At 38.0% G+C, this 16,947-nt stretch overlaps 1 protein-coding gene across 1 annotated transcript in view; it reads left to right on the top strand.

Annotated features, from left to right (window-relative positions):
- Window positions 1-10,801, top strand: part of LOC131688665 (transcription factor SPT20 homolog) — a 74,606-nt gene extending 63,805 nt beyond the window's left edge. Inside the window, exons 3-6 of the mRNA XM_058973082.1 lie at window positions 6,100-6,377; window positions 6,490-6,657; window positions 9,335-10,197; window positions 10,257-10,801. Of these exons, the coding sequence (XP_058829065.1) occupies window positions 6,100-6,377; window positions 6,490-6,657; window positions 9,335-10,197; window positions 10,257-10,279 (1,332 nt within the window). The 3' untranslated portion in view covers window positions 10,280-10,801. The remainder of the gene's footprint in view (window positions 1-6,099; window positions 6,378-6,489; window positions 6,658-9,334; window positions 10,198-10,256) is intronic.
- Window positions 10,802-16,947: the final 6,146 nt, after the last annotated feature.

Genomic DNA, 16,947 nt, shown 5'->3' with positions numbered 1-16,947 from the left:
AATGGCACGAAACAAGCCACAAATTAATTAAAATCGCCATAATGGTAAACAACCAAAGCAAATCGGAATTTCAAATATTGTATTCTTAGCAGGGATTGTAATTCTCTCTCACTCACGTGAGAAGTAGCTTATCAGATGTCCAACTTTTCCGAGATAAGATGAGTCGCAAAATTCTCCGTCTCCACAAATAGCGTGAGAATGATTTTCCGGATAAAATTTATTTGACTTTTTCCTTCTCACCGGAAAAGGTGATAAAATTGTAATTTCGTGGAAATCAATAAAAACTTCAAAAAATACACTTAATTACAAAGAAAAGCGGCAAAGAAGTATGATAGACTTGTTTTATCGTGTTTTGGAATAACGACAGCAAAGCAGGGAACGCAAAAAGGATACCGTGATAAACTCATTCACTCATTCTCCGGCTGTTTTATTTATCCGGAGAAATAACACGTTGTATTTATCCGGAGAAGTTGTGTGAGTGCCAATAACTTTTCGTGTGAAAATGTGAGTTTTTATTGTCGCAGTAGCAAACTATCCGGGCGCATTTACTCATATGAGCGATAAATGCAATGTCTTATTCTTAGTATATATCTCTGTGTCCAGTAGAGAGACAAGAAAAAAATGACCCCTAACGGCCCACCGCGAATCACCTGTCGGTTCCGACAGCATGAAGTAACAAGTTACTTTACGCTCGTCCGGACATGCCGTAGACTCAGGTGATTCGCATTTCTAATTCCAAAAGATCCTGACTTCTGCGGTAGCAGACAAAAGGGTTAAGTCGCCGGTAAACTCTAAGCTTGCTCATATGGCCCTTTCCACGCTTTTCTAAAACTTTCTTCCTTCAACACCTTGCTCTCCCTTGAATGGCTCTTAATATTGAAAAATATACTTCATTTTCAAGTCCCTTGATAATTGAATGGCGTTAAATACAAAAAAAGTAAATAACTTTTAACGAGGTGATGTCTGAGTCAGTTTTGTATGGGGCCTAGCAGTACATGATTGTGTATCAGTACTCGATTCCCGCGAACTAAATATTTTTATGAAACAACGGTCAGATTTAGCTCAATAGTATGTTCATAAGAATTATAGTAAATAGTATGAGTCATGTTTCGGTTAGAATATTTTAGTTCCACATGTTACCGCATAGAGGGCGCCAACACTAGAGAGATAGAGATAGAAATTAGGTATCTTCTACAAAGTTGTAAAACGGGCATTTTACAGTAATTCTTCCGAACATGTCGATGTTCTATCTCTCTTCTTTGAAAATTAGTGTTGTGCCCTCTATGTGGTCACAGATTGAACTAAAATTATCTAACCAAAATATGACTCGTATTATTTACTATTAATTCTTCTGAACATACTATTGAGCTAAACCTAACCGTTATTTCAGAAAAATGTTTAGTTCGTAGGAATCGAGTACTGATATAAAACCATGCACTGCTAGGCCTCATGCAAAACTGACTCAGACATCACTTCGCTAAAAGTTCAATAACTTCTTTTATCAAAGCCGGATTGACTAGCAATCTTCGACAAAGTTATAGACAATTAAATTATCTTTCTTATTTTCACTTACAGTGATAATACGATGCATACAGTACCACCTAGTGGTGAAAATGCGAGATAAGGGGTTTTCTCCATGCAAATTGTCGAAAAACTTTGAAAGCGTTGGTGCGGTAGCTAGACATGTCCGATTTGCCTTTTCTGAGTAGTCTAGTGTCCAGTCCTGCATTCAAACAATTAGCTAGAAAAGCCTTTTCAGGCAAATTACAGTGCACCTGTACCTCAAACTTTTCAAAAAATTGTTCCAGTTGACACTTCATATTGATGGCTCTGCCAGAGATAGGCTTTTCTGCGTCAGTTTTATTAATTTAGTTTTTTCGTTGTAAAGGCAAACCGTGCAAACTTTAAAATTTAACACAAAATGGATGAGCACTCTGCATGCAAGTTTTGTTTGAGCACTCATAATTACGACCTTAGCAGCATGGAAGATCAAACGAAGTTCCGCGTGATAGTCCCAGAAGATACTAGAAAGTATGAAAGTAAATATGCGTGGAACACATAGAAAATTCAAGCTAGAAGGGTCTACATGCGCTCCATTTGTGTCATTTCAACAACTTCAAAGATAGTTCCGGATATGCTCTTAGTAACATTAAAGTGCTTGCAAGACTTCCTTAGAACAACTTCTAAGCAAGAAGTGTAGCCAGATTCGGTTAACAACTTCTAAGCCAGAAGTGAAGCCAGATTCGGTTATCCCAGCTACTAAAAAGCTCTTCAGTCTACCTTCTCATCTCATGCAGACTTGAAGCTAAACTACGCGACACACACATGCGTGGTGGCCACGATAAATAAAGGACGGATGGGAATGGGAAAACCAATAATTTTCCCTTAGTATTTACATGCCAGGATGCCCCCTAAATGAAGGATTTTACGAAATGTTGTTTTTGCTAAATTGGATAATTTTTCTGAAATTGATTTTGAATGATTGTGAGTTGGTTTATTGGGCCTAAAAATAGAAAATACTTAAATTAAAAATTCCTTCGTTCCTTGTGAAGGCGAAAATGAAACTCAAGCTTACCGAAGTGCCCCATATCAAACTCGATCGTATGGGTAGTGTAATACTGCTAAAATTTAATACTTTAGCTGATGCAGAATGCTTGAATGAGAACAGCCACCTGCAGCATGACGAAACATTACGTTAAATACAAGAAAAAAATGGTTCCAGTTGACACTTACTTGTATATATGGATAATAGACCTCTCCACATTTTGAAAAAGTTTTGAAATATACATCGGTCAGCTCAAATTTTTGTTCTAGGTGTGAATTTCGCCAAAAATGGCTTAATTTGGACATGATTTAGAGGTGTCTCCAATCAAAAATCGTGATTTTGCTATGTTTCCGTAGGAAGATCACTTACACTCTGATTTAATAGGCCCTACATGCTCACATATCATCAAAGGTTGTTCCTTAGACATATCTTAACATGTTTTAACAGGTGAACATAGCTCTAATCGCAATAGAAAATTTATTAACTGGATTTTTATATAGAAAAGTATATCAAAACCTAGGAAAATTGGTAGTATTTTTTCTTGGTTAGTAGTGTTTTATTTCGTTAACATCATCTAGTGTGGCACTACGCGTTGCTCAGTATACTTTCGCTTAAGATGGACTGACTATTAATTTAGAAGTACTGCTTGGATTCAATGCGATCAATACAGGAATTGGTCACATCCACAGCATAAAATATTTCCCCCGACGACACGCACATTATCGCATTGCACCATGAATATTTTGATAAATGCTAGGAAACCCTAAAAGTCGCACTTTCAATATATACGAGAATTGTACATGTCATTTGTTCATGTAAAATGGTTTCTGTTAGATGCTTCTTTTTAAAGATGAAGCTCGTACCAGGTAAATCAATGAATTATTATGTTTCTCATATGTTGGAATAGGAAAGCGCAAAATTTAACAATATCAAATAACATTATTCCCATCGGCAACTGTTCAACTTCACGTACGGTTGGACGAACCAAAATATCATTGAAATCAATCACCACTGTGCTGCCTTGCCAAGGTTATTGTCCACTCGTCTCGGTCTTGGCACTCGAAATCCTACCGAAAGTAGAAAAAATGGGTGTTTCAGGCAGGTGCCATGTAAAATTCAAAGTTCATATAACTGTATACAAACGGCTACTCTTACAGCTATTCCTGTATTTCATTGAAGCTGCTTAAACCAAGAAAACCCTTTTGTCAGAACTAAAAGACTTTTGAGTGCATAAGAAGATTCATCTTTTCTCTAAAAAAAAAGTTCCAAAATCTCTATATATCCCAAAATAAGTCTAGTCCCAAAATCCACCAATTTTTTGGCGTCAACGCTAACTTCAAAATCCTTCATAGTGTACCCTGCAAGATAATTTCTGAATGAAGGAAGGTCAAACAATGCACAATTTCTAATTTACAAGTAAGTAATTTGCAAGTTCTCGGTCTCAGGTGACAACTAGGTGCACCTTCAAAAATTTCAACATTTAAAGGCAAGCACTTGATGGAAAAAAGCAAAATAATTTGTACTATTTCCCGAAAGTCACGGCAGACTTTTGTGCTTTATGTCACTATGCCAAAACTGTGGCGGAACCATGTCATTCCGGGGTCTAATGATGGAATAAAGTGCCCTTTTTATAAAGTTCCTGGATTGGTTGTTATCCCTAACATTATATAGCGCTAGCGAACATAAACGTAACCAAGCAGTTATGATTCAATTCTTCCACAAAACCAGTTTACAAATTACTACAATTTGCTCTGGATGACCGGAACGAAAGCAAACGCTCAAAAACATACTTACATAATTCGGCACAAAAAATCGAACAATCGCATTGCGTAGATCGACGTTCCCCCATAACCACAAGACGGCCAGGTATGCGGGAATAGGTAACTTGGCCACCGTGACCACAGCCAGGCTACTGTAGCTTATAAGTAAGCTCTTCAAGTACGTGTCAGTAGCCCACACGGAAGCACTGCAGCCTGCTTAAGCGCGAACAAAACACGGCTCAAAACACGTAATAAAAACGCGCAAAGCCATCGATATTAACCCCTTCATGGCCATGATGTTTAGACACAACACATTTTAGACACAGCTATAACTCTTATTTTATGGGTGCTTTGCTCACAAAAACTAGAAAGGGCTAATAACGGACACCAGGACTCTTTATTGGACTATTAATACATTCACCAGAACTGTAGTTATTAGCTTAAGGGTTATGCTGATGCAGTCAGTGTTGCCAGTGACGGATTTCTTGTTCCTAGTGACGGATTTCGAGAATTCGATTCTGTTGACGAAAACTGATTGAATTTCTCTCTGACTTTTGCAAATAATTGTAAATATGTATTTAAATAGGGAAGGAAATATTTAAAATAGACAATTTTCATGGGATGGTTAAAATTGAGCAGCTTCTAACACCGAGAAGGAACCATCGCTTGTAAACAACTTTTAGTTGCTCTTGGGATAAATATAGTTGAAACTCCATCTATATAGCCGATGCCAAAGTTGAGCATAAAAGAGTTAAATAGCCAAGTGTTGTGACTTGCCGCAAAAACAAAACCCAATAAGCAGTGACCATTTCTGTTGATTGTGTCTGGCGCGGTAGACACCGCGTTGCACCAGGAAGGAGAAGCTATATGTAGGTATGAGATATTACCGCAACACTCCACGTTTTTAGGTCAATTCAAAAGAAAGGAAAGAAAGAAACATTCGTTTGCATCATTTGCCTCCGCAAGCCAATAATTTTGAATTTTGGCTGACTTGAGCAGTTTGATTGATGAATTCGTTCGCTCTTTCAGTCGAGACGGTATGCTGAAATGGAAAGTGTTTACATTTTTTTGTTATGGCGAACGATTTATTTCATTTCAATGAATGTAATCTAGACCCCGCGGTACAAAATGAGAAATTGTCTCATAAAACTTGTCCGTTATTCAACCGTACTGTAATTACACACTTCTACTTGTACTTTTAAGCTGCTCGAAGAAATAGAGCTACTCAAATATTCCTTGAGGTTAAATTTGAATTGCGCCTTCACTCACTCTCATTATTGTTTTCAAAAATAAAATGATCGACTTACTCCAGGTCATCTGTTCGAAACAGTATTTTTGTGTGAATGTCCCTTTAGGCTATAAAACCAGAGCAGAGCGGTTGTGATCTTTGCCGTGGTTAATTTCAGAATTGTTTTCAAATAGGGCACTGCTTCAAAAAATCATACTCTATCAATTCACGACAGTATAGAGTAAGGCTTAGACGCTTATCCCTGGTTTCATCGAGGAACAGGGCTGTTATTTCATCTTCTCTCCCATCCTCAGCTGAACTATGAAACACGTATCGAACCCAACCGGCTTCGTGACGGTGCAGCAAACTACACACCAAGCCATGAAAAGTGAAAGTGGTTATACCACAATCGCTGCCATTTGAAGAAGTGCCCTATCGTGCTCCATTACTGTTTGACTCTCCCACTTGCCCCCGCTGATGTCACCTCGTGATGTGTCATCTCTCATGCTATTATGTAACGGTAGAATCTCGTTCTAAATTGTATCTTTCACTCTTTCACATTCCAGGAGCTCCCAAAAGCGCAAGCCTTGATGCAAGATCACCTGTCCGCTGACGAATCCAACCTGCAGACTATTGACCGGGAAGAGAAACCACAGAACAAGAAGCCGGAGTTGGAGAAGAAGGAATCGGCCGAAAATAACGAATCCGAAGACGATGATGAATCGGCAGCCGATGGCGAAAGTGGCGAAAGCGCGGACCTGAACACCAATCGGATACACGTCAAGCTTCCGCTGGATTTGAACTTGAGCGAGCTGGCCCATGCGATGCTCAAGGAAAACCAAAAGTAAGTAAAAACGGCGGGTAGAATCTAAGTGAAAATGATTCGAATCCCAGATTGTTCTATGATCGCCTCATGACGGACTAGGTATAATTTGCAAAAATTTTGAACATTTCAGATCCAAAATGAACTGCGTAGTGGAACGACGCCGGTCGGAAGAAATGGTCGACTCTCCTTACAAGACCATGCGGCTGCCATTCGGAATGGAGTACAACATGGAACCTAAGAAGCAGAAGGTTACCGGTGAACGAATTGCTATCTTCTGCGAGACCGGAAACGAACCAAAGTAAGTCGCTTATTAGAAGGGTTGCCATGGGTGCAGCCGATTAGGCATAAATACGTTAGGCGTTACGGGCGTTGTCCTAGTAACAATTGAGGTTTTATGGTACTCTTGAAGTGTGCTATAAAACTATAATTGCTACTTGGGTGGGCATAATGGAGATTATTTTTTTTTTATTTCGATTATAGAGGTTTTAACCTTAAGGTCATTCGCCTCTTCGGGTTAGAAAAATCTCTTATGAAAAATTTCTAACCCTATGTGCGGGGTCGGGACTCGAACCCAGGTGCGCTGCGTACAAGGCAATCGATTTACCAATACGCTACGCCCACCCCCTGGAGATTATTTATGCCTAACCTCCATTATTCCCACTCAAGTAGCAATTCTAGTTTAAACAAGCTTAACTATAATGTACGATTAGCATATTGGACGTTAAGCATAAATTATCATGTATCTCTTAAAGAAACTTATCTTTGGCGATGATGGGCTCGATTGGTAAAAGCGTGAATGTTTGAATCTTTTGTGAAATTGTAGAGTTACTCTGAAAGTTGATCAAACTCGATCAACATCATATTCTGCAGTATATACTTAAAGAAATCTTTACTAAAATACAAGAAGCAAGTAAGGCATGCGGAAATTCAGCTTGCGTTAATTTCTCCACGTATAACAAACTTATTTTTAATTAATCTCATTTGGACACACATCAAATAGCATCACGGAAAAATCGCTGTACTTTTAACCCATTGTGTATTTTCTCTTGAAAATTTGGCTAGAAGTAGTTTAGAGTGTATTGTTTACACTGTATTTTTATCCCTGTCAGTTTTTCGAAAACTGGAAAAATGGCCTCACCAGAAAAGCAAGGTCGCGAATTGATTTTTGAATACTGACGAATGGATGATGAGACTTACGTCAAGGAAAACTTCCGGGGCTACTGTTCTTCACCGCCCAGCACAAGTTTGATGTTCGGAAAAAAGTAAGTAAGTAGAAACTTTCAAAGTTTGCCAATAAATACATGATTTGGCAAGCGATCTGCTCACGTGGCAAACGAAGTGCACCATTCGTGACTACCGGGATTGTAAACGGAGAGATTTACCTCAAGAAGTGTCTACAGAAGTGTCAGCTTCCTCTGTTGGAGCAACACGATGGTGCTACGATCTTCTGGCAGGATCTAGCTTTGTGCCACTATTTAAATGTTTTCCTGGAGTGATACGAACCCTCCCCCTACAAATGCACTGAAATCAAAGCCCATCGAAAAATTCTCGGTAATTATGAAGCATCCCAAGAAGGTCAAATCTTAGGAAGACATAAAGAAAAAGTGGGGTTTCGTACAGAAGAAGCTGCAGCTAGATGTTGTACAGAACCTAATGAGTGGATTTAAGCGTAAGGTGCGAGCGTGCGCTTATAGTATTAGAGTTGAATGAAATAAATATACCAAAAGCTTGATAATGGGTTATATTTTATAGTTTGAAAGTTTGAAAAGAATCGGTGTACTAGGTAATTTTTTCCGTGACGCAATTTGATGTGAGACACCCTTTACAATGTGCACCACCAACGGGACCCGACACTCAGTCGAATCTATACTGTCCAACTGCCGGGAGTTCCAGGACCTCCGGAGAAGACACAATTTAACACACTTCATCAGGGACAACCTTTCTAACGATCCAGTCAGGGAGGAAATCTTGTTCAACTTTATCAAAGACGCAGGCCTCTACGATGACACCTGAAGACTTCACCACCAAGCACCATCACCGATGAGCCCTCTGTCACACCGCCTCAGCGCTGAACAGGCCCAACACAACTATACCAACACCACACGGTATCAAGTACGTTGGTCCCGGTCCATGTGTCCAGGGTCCAGCACGATCAAAGGCTGACGGAAAAAATATGCATGTCTTCAAAAACTACAAAGGCATCAAACCATGGAACGCATATATCATACCAAATAAGCTAATTTTCATAATTGTCAGGCATCAGGTTAGGTACTCCAGCCTTAGTTGGTAGGTTTTTTGTAAACTGTGTTGTTTACAAGATGAGCCATCAAATGCATTAGACATTTTCACTGCTCATCGCTGTATGCAATTTGAAACAGTGCGTCTTTACGCAATGGTACACTGGGCTAGAGCCATCGGCTCCAGGATATCGGGGGCCCTTGCTTTAAAGAAACGTAAAATATTACCAGCTCTTTGCACTACTGGCACCAACAAGACAGCAGAAACTTTTTTTGTTACGATCATTGAGCTTGAGCATGCGCATGATGACCGTACAATTCCTAGTTGCTACTCCGCGAGTGACCAGAACAAGCAGAATTACACAGAGAATCAACAAATGGGGCTTGGGATTAGATATCCATTCTCAAAAGTAAACTATCAGGCATTAATAATCATTCGAAACCGTTGTCTGCCCTACCCCATGTAGTTTTCAAATTTACTTGCGTTTGTTTGGTTGAATGTTTTGGTTCACTTCAATGTTCAAAACTATACACACAAATTTGACCAAAATTTCCGAATATAAACATCTCAAATTAAATTGTGTTGTATTTACAGTAAACACGTCCTACTTTATCATTCCTCCTCCTTAGCCAAGGAAGTCTTCGTCTTAAAAGAATGTTATATTACTATGGAGATCAAATTACCGCCTACCTACTACCTACACTACCTTCTACTACAAATTTTTTATTCCCCCTCAGGAACGAAGACGCTGAACCAGTCCGTCAGGTGCTGATCCCGATCCCACCAGTCCGTGCCTTCGGCCCGATCACTCACCTGCCCCACCAGATGCCCCCACAAACGATGATGCGTCAGATGCCACGTCCAATCTTCCCCATCCCAATCATGAACCACCAAGGCGCCCAACAGATGCCACCGATGCCGGCACAGATGATACAAGCTCCCCATCCAGAGTCCCCGATGATCCGCCCCAACTTTCTCGCTCAGCCCCAGCAGTTGATTCAGCCCCAACAGCTCATTCAGCCACCACAGCAACCACAACAGCAGCCGCAGCAGCAACAACAGCAGCCAACCTTCCCCCAGCAGATGCAGCCACCACGTGCTGAAGTGCGAATCCAGTTCCAGCGTATCCCAATTCCGGAAATGATTCGCCCCTTCCTACCGCCACAGTTTATGCGCAATGGACAGGAACAGCCAGAGGTGCAGGTCCGTGAGGTTCCACTGGAGATGGCGCTGCAAAAAGTCGGACTGTCCGCCGATGAACTGAAGGATATTCATGAAATCGCCGCCCAGAAGTTCACCGAGCAACTGAAACAGCTGATCGGAGAAATGGCCGATTCTGAAGAAAGCGAAGAGGAAACAGATTCGTATCGCACCACCCCAGCCCAAGAACCAGCCTCTCAGCACTCTGAGGAACGGGAACTCCAGGAACAACAACCACCACGCCCTCAGGAGCCTGAGGCTCAGCCTCAGAACAACCCCGAACCCCAAATCCTTCCAATGGGACGTTCCCAGTATGCCCGTTCTCTGGTAAACCCGATCAATCTTCCCGGTAAGGTTGTAGAAACGTCCGTTTCGGACGAGGAAGCGGAACGTCCACACTGTAAGTATTCCTACTGCGATAGGAACCGCAAAATATCTAACTAGTGTTCTTATTTTCAGACGTCCAACCACGATCGGTTTAGGAATTGCAAAGTCAGTAATACAAAAAAACGAAACGTGCTAGTGTTCTTCGAAAACATTCCCGCACGTTTGCTCATGTGATTGTAAAAAAAATATGAAGAAATGGTAGATTCAAGAGCAGCAACATTCAATAAGAAAAAAAAGTTTAAAGAGTATTATTCACCGGCACTAATTTGAGTAAAGGAGGATGCTAAAACTAGAATCTCATTCAGGATGCTTTTCTCTAGAAAATGTGTAAATAAGGCAATAAAGTCAGAGAAAATATCGCCGAAATCCCTCCATCTAACAAACGAAAATGTCAGAACCTAGTTGTCAGCAACTAAAAATTCAAACCGGAGGTCTTTTGATATAGTATACATTGAAAGGTTTCCTAAGTAGCGATAGTGAAGTAGTGATGAAACAAAAGAATATATTGTTTAAAAAGTTTTTAAAGTAAACTTGAAAATAACGTACAATCGGATTAGTACCAATCCACCCAAATTTTATGATTTTGAACAAATTTAATAAAGATGTTCTATATAAAATGCGGTTGTTGTTTTATTTAAAAGTTTTTCCAATTGAACTCCAGATTTATGCGAATTTCATACGTTACTGCATTCCTTGAATCGAAATTTCGTTTGAAATGAAATTCAATAGCGGTCAATGGCGCTATCTCACCATTTATTTGAGTTTAATCAAATCGGTTATCTTAGAGTTATACATCCTTATTAGACCTCATTCTGCATAACGACGACATTTTGCCTCCTCAATATCAACTGTAAAGTCAGAGTCGAGTTCCGCGGTTGTCGGCCGCGTTTTATTTTCTGCCCATAAAATTCGTTGCGATCATTCTACAGATAATAAGTTCTAAACACCGTGTGAAAGGTGTGACAATAATGTAGCTAACTTTCTGCCGTAGGTAGTTTAGTGAATCTGTTTGAAACCAAAAAAAGGTTGTGTACAGGACACGTCCACGACGATTTTTAAAAAGGTAGCTTTTTCAAGAGCATGCAATATAATTCGCGAATGAATTTTAATCTATCACAGCAATCGACTTACGTTCTGGCTATCTTAATTTTAATCAATCACAACTATCTGCTCACGTTCTAGCTTACTCTCCAGGTAACACAGATCATAATTTTTCTATAGACCATCTCCATTAAAACATAATTTATTGAGCATCATTTACCAGTTAAAAATTTCTAAAACCAAGTAGAGGAGACCGGGGCTAGATGGCGGGTGTTTTCAGTTTTTATTTTTTACCGCTTTGATGTAGGTAGATCTTGCGAAAAAGAACCCACGACATGAAAGAGCAGACTGCTGGCAACATCTCTGAATTTTATTAAAGTGTTTGATGTGTTGTCTTCATTTTTATAGACAAAAATATGTGACTTTAAAAACCCGCCAACTTACCCCTGCCCAGGGGTATATTGACGGTATATATGCATATGCCAATAAATAAGCAAGGGGTCATACACTAATTACGTAAGGGCATATGGGGGGAGGGGGAGTCTCAAAATATCTTACAAATTCTTATCTGAGGGGGAGGGAGGGTTTGTTCTTTCTTACGTAATATCATAAAAAAGTATGAAAATGAAATCAATAAGAAAAATATTCTTTACACAAGAATTATTTATTAATTTGTGCCATGAACATTTTCTATATCAAACAAAATTAGCACATATTGTACACCATGGCCAAGGCAGGGTGGAACTGGTATTAAAGTGTTTTGCAACAGCAGGATATGATTGTTAAATTAATTATGTAATTTTGTTTATTGTTGCCATCGTGACCCTCTAAGAACGGTTGGTTTCAAAATCGTCCAATGAAGGACGTTCGTTGGACCAATTTGGACAACGTCCAAATAACCGTTCAACGAACGTCCATCGGTGCACCCGTGCTGAACGATTTTGAAACAATTTTTTGGACGTCTCAGTCGGGAGGAGCGTCTTAATTGTCGATGGTGTTAGAGCAGTTACATCAATTTCTTGACGCTTAGTGGCACATTGTTCTGTTCGGGAACTGGGATCCGTCAGTGCATTAGCAGTGCGTAATATTTGCACCAGTTTTTCACATACACAGATTGTGGTTCTGACGAAAAATGATGTTCAAAATGCCTTTGATGCTTATTGAAATAAATAAATTTCCTTTTCCTTTCGAATCTTGATGATTTTCATTAATATTTTTTTCCATTTTTAGTAAATTTTCTTAGGGTGCCGACAACCGACCTCATTTTTCAAAATGGTAACAATATATCATTTTACGAAATTGATAATAAATTTTTTCAGGTTGACAGAATAAATTAAATTCTTTCATCAGTTATTACCTAAGGCCTCTAGCTTTCCATTGGTATGTCTATTCCCATATATTGAGCAATTGGAGTAATGTTGTGAGCAAAAAACAAAAGTGTGCCGACAACCGAACACATTCCCCTATGCTTTTATTGTCGCGTCGTTAATAGGCGACGTCGATGCGACAACAAAATTACGAAAATATGTTGGCACTATATCATCAATGATGGGGGCCATCCATATACCACGTGGACAATTTAGGGGAGGGTAGGGGTCAGGACAGGCACGTAGCCAGAGGGGGGGCTACGGGGCTAAAGCCCCCCCGAAACTTTTGAAAAATAAATTTAAGAAGCAACATGTTTTTCGGTAACTCGTAAAAAAATTGTATCTTGTTTGGTTTCAACAAATTAATGGGAGAATGGTGAGGAAGATTGCTATTTCGAGCCACCGAAGACATCGGTCACGATATCTACTCAGTATGCCGAGTCTGATAACACACTTCCTTTCATATTGTGTGACTCGTCGGAAGAACAAAAGAAACTGTTACTTTAATTCTTGCTGGGGTGATCCGTCGGATGATTGAATCGTAGAAGCAAGAAGTGGTGCTCCAGCCAAACGTGGAGGCTATTGGCTTCTGGAATTTTTGCATAACCGAACTTCATGATGGGAAATATTTGCTGAAGGTGAAAATAGAGGTTATGCTTACGAACATCGCCTTTAACGAGTTCTACCTTGTCAGGCATTCAGTACTTATGTTACTCAACAAATTAGCCTAGGCGAAACCAGTCATTTTGCAATTTGTAATACGTGGTTGATTCTCATATATATGGATGATGAGAAAATCAATGTTCGTCTACAAGATCTGATACCTCTTACTTGAACCGCCGGCGAACGACCAGGAGGTTAAAGCCCCAATAAACAAACTTAACTTCTTTGAACCGTGGCCATTAAAAGATTCCTGTCACATTTGGAAAAAATGTAATTTATTATAAAGGACACATCTAGGAATTAGACGGGTAGGGTCAGCTAGGATTTCGTCCTAGCTGACCCTGCACGCACAAAACGCAATGCGATAATATCATCATACACGTTACATCTTTGCACATCCATAGTCTCCAAATTTGTGGCTGCTGTTCATATAATATTGACGGCAAAAACTGCGTCTAGTATCTCAAAATTAACAGTCAGCATCATCATTGAGGAAGTCGACACTGGTGGCCCGTAAGGGGACAAAACAAAAATGAAATCAGATATTCGCGAACTGCCATGTCCATGGCAGTTACCACGATAATAATACGGAAGTGTACAAGATAGATATGAACGACCACCAAGACGCGGTTGGTTATGAAAAATATTTCTCAATCAGTAAACAGGTCAATCGCACGAGATCTGTTGGACAACCATTAGCGTTTTATCATTTTCATTGTTTATATCGTGGAAATATATTAAAGACTCAAGGCTTCATTTAGCTAATGCATTGAACCGACTCAAGTAAACGAATTGTATAATAAAAAATTTGAAGTTTCATAGAAAACTGAGTACAAAAACTGTCCCAAAATTAACATTTATCGCTAGTAATGGTATCTAACAAAACTCATTTTATGCTAGATATTGGCCTGAATAAAGAAAGTTAGTTAAATCATACGCAAATTGAATTTCTGTAATAGATTAGAGCAATGTGCGCTTAATATAAACGTCAAGCATCTTCCAAACTATTTTCTTACATTCTTTAGCTAAAAATAATTGACACGTATTTTTTGGTTTGGCTAAATATTATATTTTTTTCAAGTTATTCGCTTTTGAACTTTTGAAGTCTATAAAATTGAACATTTTTCAATCACTGATAACTCGGAAACGACTCGATATATGGAAAAAAATATTAAATAAAAAAGTTGCGTTTTCAAATAAGCTTACCAAAAAAAATCACAATTTTTTTGTTATATAACTTATGAAATTTGCAATTACTTGAAACAAATTGAATTTTTTTAAGGCTGGACCAAATTTTTTATTTATTATTTTCTTTAAGTATTAAAATCGTGTTAAAAAGATTGTGTGAAAATTTGGCAGTGGAATTCTTTGCGAGATATTACAATTATAAACATAAAACATGGCAATTTTACACTAAACGCCCAGCGAAAGGCCTGTTATAACTGAAATGTCTCGTAACACTTCGAGTTCCATTCTGAATTTTTCACATAATCTTCTTAATATAGTTATGTAATCAAAATAAATTTGATTTCGGGGGACTATAGAAAATATTTGCTTTTAACATGAGAATACCCCCAAAAAAGTCTTAAATTTGCAGAATGCGAGTCATTCCACGATTTACAACTATAATTTTAGTTCCCTTCAATTTTTTTGCACTCTTTAGCTGAAAATTATAGACACGATTTTTTTACTTTGGCTGAATTTGACTTTTTTTTTTCAAGTTATGAGTTTTTGAACTTTATAAAGTACTAGCTAATACCCATCGCACGTTGATGCGACTTTCAACGAAATAGGAGGAAACCATAATTTGTTCCGAAGCGCCTTCTTGTAGGCAGATAATCCCCACCAATAGCACACAAACACGCTCCATAACAAATTCCTACTATGCATAAATTTTTACGGCAATTGGTTAAGCCATTTGGGAGTCCATAAATCACATACATACAAATATCGACTTTTAATAATATAGTGATTTTTTAAAGTTTTATAAATTTAATAGATTGGGCATTTTTCATTCCCTCATAACTGAGAAACTATTAGATTTCTGGAAGAAAGCATTAAATAATAAAAGCTGCGTTTTCGGAAGATCTCGGCGGATTTTTTTTTGTAATATTTGTTTTTGTTAAATAATTTATGTATTATGCAAATATTAGTAACAAATTTTTTTTCAGGGTGAAGCCAAAAAAATCTTTTTAGCTTTTTCAAATAATTTATAATTATATCGAGAAGATTGTGTACAAATTTCAGAAAGAAATTCGAAGTATTTTACGAGATATTTCAATTACAATAGGCCTATCACTAGGCGTTTGGTGTAAAATTGCCTTGTTTTAAGTTTATAATTGTAATATCTCGCAAAGTATTTTGATATCCACTCCCAAATTTTTGCACAATCATTTTAACATGATTTTTAATATTTAAAGAAAATAATAAGTAAAAAATTGGTCCAACTTTAAAAAATTCAATTTGTTTCAAACAATTGCAAATTTCATAAGTTATATAACAAAAAGAAATTGCTATTTTTTTCAGTAAGCTCACAACTTTTTTATTTAATTTTTTTTTCCATATATCGAATCGTTTCCGAGTTATAAGTGATTGAAAAATGTTCAATGTTATAAACTTCAAAAGTTCAAAAACTAATAACTTGAAAAAAAATCATATTCAGCCAAAATAAAAAATACGAGTCAATTACTTTAACTAATGAATGCAAGAAAAAAAATTGGAAGGAATTCAAATTTTTATTGTAAATCAGACGTGGAATGACCCATATATTTTGATCCTATTGATCACCAAAGATCCTCCTTCCTAACTGGGGTATGCCAAAAAATTATGTTAGCATGATGCATTAGAACTGGTAATAGTTACAGGACGCCAGATCAAGAAAATAGAAGTTGAACCATCTACAATTCGTTTGCTAAATCAGAAGATTTTGTGCAAATTTCGACATTCTCTTCGATCGAACATTTTATGGATATTTTTCTACTCATTTCGATTTAGCGTCATCTACACCTTTTAAACGTGTAGCTTAGAACACCTTGCGTTTTCCAGCACCGTCAAGGATTGTCATATTCGGTTAGCGCATAAATACTGAGAACTCTAGAATATCCATTGTTGCAACGAGAGTAAATTGTAACTTGTAAATAAAAATAAATAATAAAAATCAAATTAAACATCAATAATTCGTTGATGTACTATAGCCTTTCTTGTGACAAAGAACATGGATTGTCTTAGGTTTGGCTTTGTTTTCATTAAGAACTTTTCAAAATTTCGTTTAGTTTCTAGTGACAATATGAAGTAATTAGAACTAAAAGCTTTATGCAGGGGCGGGTAAAGCGTAGTTGGTAAATTGATTACCTTTTACGCAGCTCATCACGGTGCGTTCATCAATCCCGCACATGTAGGGTTAGAAATTTTTCTAAAGAAATTTTCTAACCCAAAAAGAGGCGAATAACCATAAGGTTAAAACCTGTATAATCGAAATAAAAAAGCTTTATACAATAATTTTTTAAGCCCCTCCCGAAATAAACTCCTGGCTACGGGCCTGGGTCAGGAGAAAGTCCACGGTTGTCCATGGGGAGAGGGTGGGAGTATTTGAAATGTCCCCGTGGACTTTACATTATATTTTGTTCTTTTATAACAAAATGAATTAAATTTGTATCGTCGTTGGTGTGAGCTCTATCTTCAATTTTTTCAAG

The sequence above is a fragment of the Topomyia yanbarensis genome, chromosome 3 (genome assembly GCF_030247195.1).
Source record: "Topomyia yanbarensis strain Yona2022 chromosome 3, ASM3024719v1, whole genome shotgun sequence".
Classification (NCBI taxonomy): domain Eukaryota; kingdom Metazoa; phylum Arthropoda; class Insecta; order Diptera; family Culicidae; genus Topomyia; species Topomyia yanbarensis.
Note: the sequence above shows the minus strand (reverse complement) of the source record. Positions and strands in the feature narration are given on the sequence as shown.